General features: G+C 48.2%; 1 protein-coding gene across 1 annotated transcript in view; it reads left to right on the top strand.

The window, feature by feature from the left end:
- Positions 1-3,171, top strand: part of MYH16 (myosin heavy chain 16) — a 67,105-nt gene that overhangs the window by 38,417 nt on the left and 25,517 nt on the right. Inside the window, exon 28 of the mRNA XM_006150168.3 lies at positions 649-735. Coding sequence (XP_006150230.1) covers positions 649-735 — 87 coding nt within the window. The remainder of the gene's footprint in view (positions 1-648; positions 736-3,171) is intronic.

The raw sequence follows: 3,171 nt of genomic DNA, 5'->3' as shown, positions 1-3,171 counted from the left end.
GGGCGCCCAGCCACATCCCCAGCCACAAGTAGAAACTCCCTCTGAGGAAACCAACTGATGGGACAGCTGTCTAGTTAAAATGTATAGTTGTTGTTTGAGTACCTACCGAGTGCTAGGCACTGTACTGCAAAATCACATCAATGGTGATGTAAACACAAAAATGCTATCTCCGCTGAGTCCAGAGGAGTGGCAAGTTCTTTCAGGGGCATATGGAGGAAGAAACACCTGACCTCAAAATTAATTCAACAGGCTGATGTAGGGGGAATTTTGAGGCAAAAGGAGTAAAATAGCACTTAAATAGCACCTACTCTCACAAGTGCAAACGTATAAAAGGAGAAAATATGTGTTAGAAACAGCAAAGAGTGAAGGGAGTTCTTGAGGAGGGGATCCGAATGGAGATGAGACCAGAAACATGCCTAAACTCCAATGTCAACCAAGTGGGGCTAAAGAGTAGAATAAGCATCAGCGTTCACCCTGCATGGGGAGAAGCAGAGTCCTTCACTGAGCATGCAGGATGCAGGCAGGGTGCAAGGCTTCCTAAGTGTAGACCCCCAACAACCTCTGAGACATGATGTGACTACCACATTTTATACTAGAGAAAGAGGATCCCTGGGTGGCTTCCATCATTATTATTCAATCTCACTCCAGGTGGAGAAACAACGCAGTGACCTGTCCCGGGACCTCGAAGACCTTAGTGACCGACTGGAAGAAGCTGGTGGAGCCACATCTGCTCAGGTATCCATCCCCATGGACCTGTGAACACAGCCTTGCCTGCTTGCCTGCAGGGAAAAATAGTGCTGGACTGTGAACAGCTGGAAAAGGACTAGTTATTGCTGAGTCCCTGGGACTAAGTTGAGGAGAAAACAATCAGTAATAAAGAATATAATAGGCCTGAGAGGGGCTGGCTCAGTTCACTTTCTGCTGGGACTCCTTAGTTCAGTGGTGTTCATGGAAGCAGGATACAGACTGGATGCAGGGATGGGTGTTTTAAATATAGCATACAAAGAGAAAACATAAGTTATAGTGAAGCCAGCAAATCAGGAGACACCTGCCATTGAAAAGATAGCTTATTACTCACTGTTCCCAAGAGAAAGGGGCACAGCATTCCATGCAGGGCCATAGAAGAAACATTGGGGTTGGTCAGGAGGGAGTGGAGAAGGAGGCGGGAAAGGCCCTTTATTGTGGTTTCCATGGGAAGGAACAGGAAAGGTAGGGTTAAAAGGTTCATAATTGGTCAGTTTAAACAATTTCAGGGGGTCCAGGTCATAGGGCTGTGACTAGTTGTCTAGTACCTGGCCCTGGAGTGATTAGGGCAGATGGAAAGTGACCCATAGTGTGAGAGCCCTGCAGAAGGGCTGGTCGAGGTGTGGATTCTGGATTGATTGGTTTACATTCAAGGATGAGTTGTTTGCCAGCTCTAATAACCAGTCATTAAGATAGGGCATTTTCCTATCACTGGAAGGCTGAGCATTCTGCAAGTGCTTGCCCAGAACTGACGCTGGTGCCCAGCTGTGGTCATGGTCCTGGCAGGAGACAAAATCATCCCAGATGGTTTCAATGGCAAGTCATTAATGAGAGGACTAGTTTTGATAGTCAAGGGAGGGTTAAGAGAACAATAGGGGAGACATCCTATGGCATGGTGGTTAAGGCAGCTGGATCCTGCATGACTGACTGCACAGTTTGAGTAACCAACCTAGTGGCTTGAAAAACATGCTGGGCATGTGTGTGTGTGCATGTCCAAAATCTTAAGAGGTGAACAGAGGAAAATGGATCGAGGCATGGCCATCTCCATTGGGGGGGGGGGAGACTTCTGATGGATCGAGGCATGGCCATCTCCATTGGGGAGGGGGGGGGACCTGGGCATGTCTCTCTCTCTCTCTCTCTCTCTCTCTCTCTTTCTCTCTCTCTTGCAAGAACATGCACCCTCTAGAAAATTAAAGAGAGAGAGAGCAACAGGGTGCTGAGGCACCAGAGACTGGCAACACAGGAGCCATTACTATCCCTGAGCCAAAGGGATGGGAAGACACCAGTCATGGGTCTATGAGTGCTGAAGTCAGAGAGGAGGGACTGCCTGGAAGGAACTGGAGTTGTGGAGGGAGCATGGGAGAAGGACCCAACCACCCTTTTCTTCAACCCTCCATGGCCAAGCCCAGTGGGGAATTAAAGAATAGGAAGGCCCAAGAGAGGCATCCCCTAGGGTTGGAGGGGCATTGAGCAGGAAAGGGCAGTGCAGAGTGGAGAACAGGAAGAAGTGGAAAAAGGGCAGTGTAGAGCAGAGAATGGACTGGGTCAGGGAAACAAGTGAGGAATAACCAGGGCTTGTGAATGACTGGAATGGTAGTCAAGATCAAGGCTTCTCCATTTCTGGGCATGCGAATCACCAGAACTGCATTAAAGTACAGATTCTAGTTCAACTGGCCTGGGAGAACCTGCATTTCTGATGAACTACCAGGTAATGCAGATGCCCATGGCCCATAATCTCTACTTGCAGCAGGGAAGATCCAGAAGTTACACAGGGCAAAAGAGATAAATGTTTGTACAAATCAAGAGTTGTTACCTGTATCAATCTTCTAGGGCTGCTGTTAACAAATCATCATGAATATGATGGTTTAAAAAGCAATGTATTCTGGGACCAGCAGTTAGCGTAATGGCTATGTCGCTGGATTCCCACATAGTCGACTGCGGTTCGAGTTCCAGACCCGGTGGCTTAAACTCACACCGGGCGCGTGTGCATGCGTGCCCAAGATCCCAGGAGGAGAATGGAGGAGAAGGGATTGCGGCGTGGCCATCCTCACTGGGGGGTGATTTCTCGCTTTCTGACTCTCTGTCTCTCTCTGTCTGGCGAGCACACGTGCCCTATAGCAAAAAAAGAAAAAAAAAATAAGAAAAGAAAAGAAAAAAAGGAAACCTCTCCAAAATGTATTCTCTCACAGAGGATAGAAGGTTGAAACCAGGGTGTGGGCAGAGTTGGTTCCTTTTGGAGGCTCTGAGGGAGCATCTATTCCATACTGCACTCTAAGCCTCTGGTGGCTTCTGGCAATCCCTGGTCCTCCTTGTCTAGATGCAGTACTCCAGTCTCTGCCCTTGTCATCACATGGACTCTCTGTGTCTTTCTCTCCTCTTTTTTTTTTTTTTTTAGGGGTTTTTGCTATAGGGGGCATGGGCCCCCCC

This window comes from Tupaia chinensis, unplaced genomic scaffold (assembly GCF_000334495.1).
Source record: "Tupaia chinensis unplaced genomic scaffold, TupChi_1.0 Scaffold000279_1, whole genome shotgun sequence".
Classification (NCBI taxonomy): Eukaryota; Metazoa; Chordata; class Mammalia; order Scandentia; family Tupaiidae; genus Tupaia; species Tupaia belangeri.
Note: the sequence above shows the minus strand (reverse complement) of the source record. Positions and strands in the feature narration are given on the sequence as shown.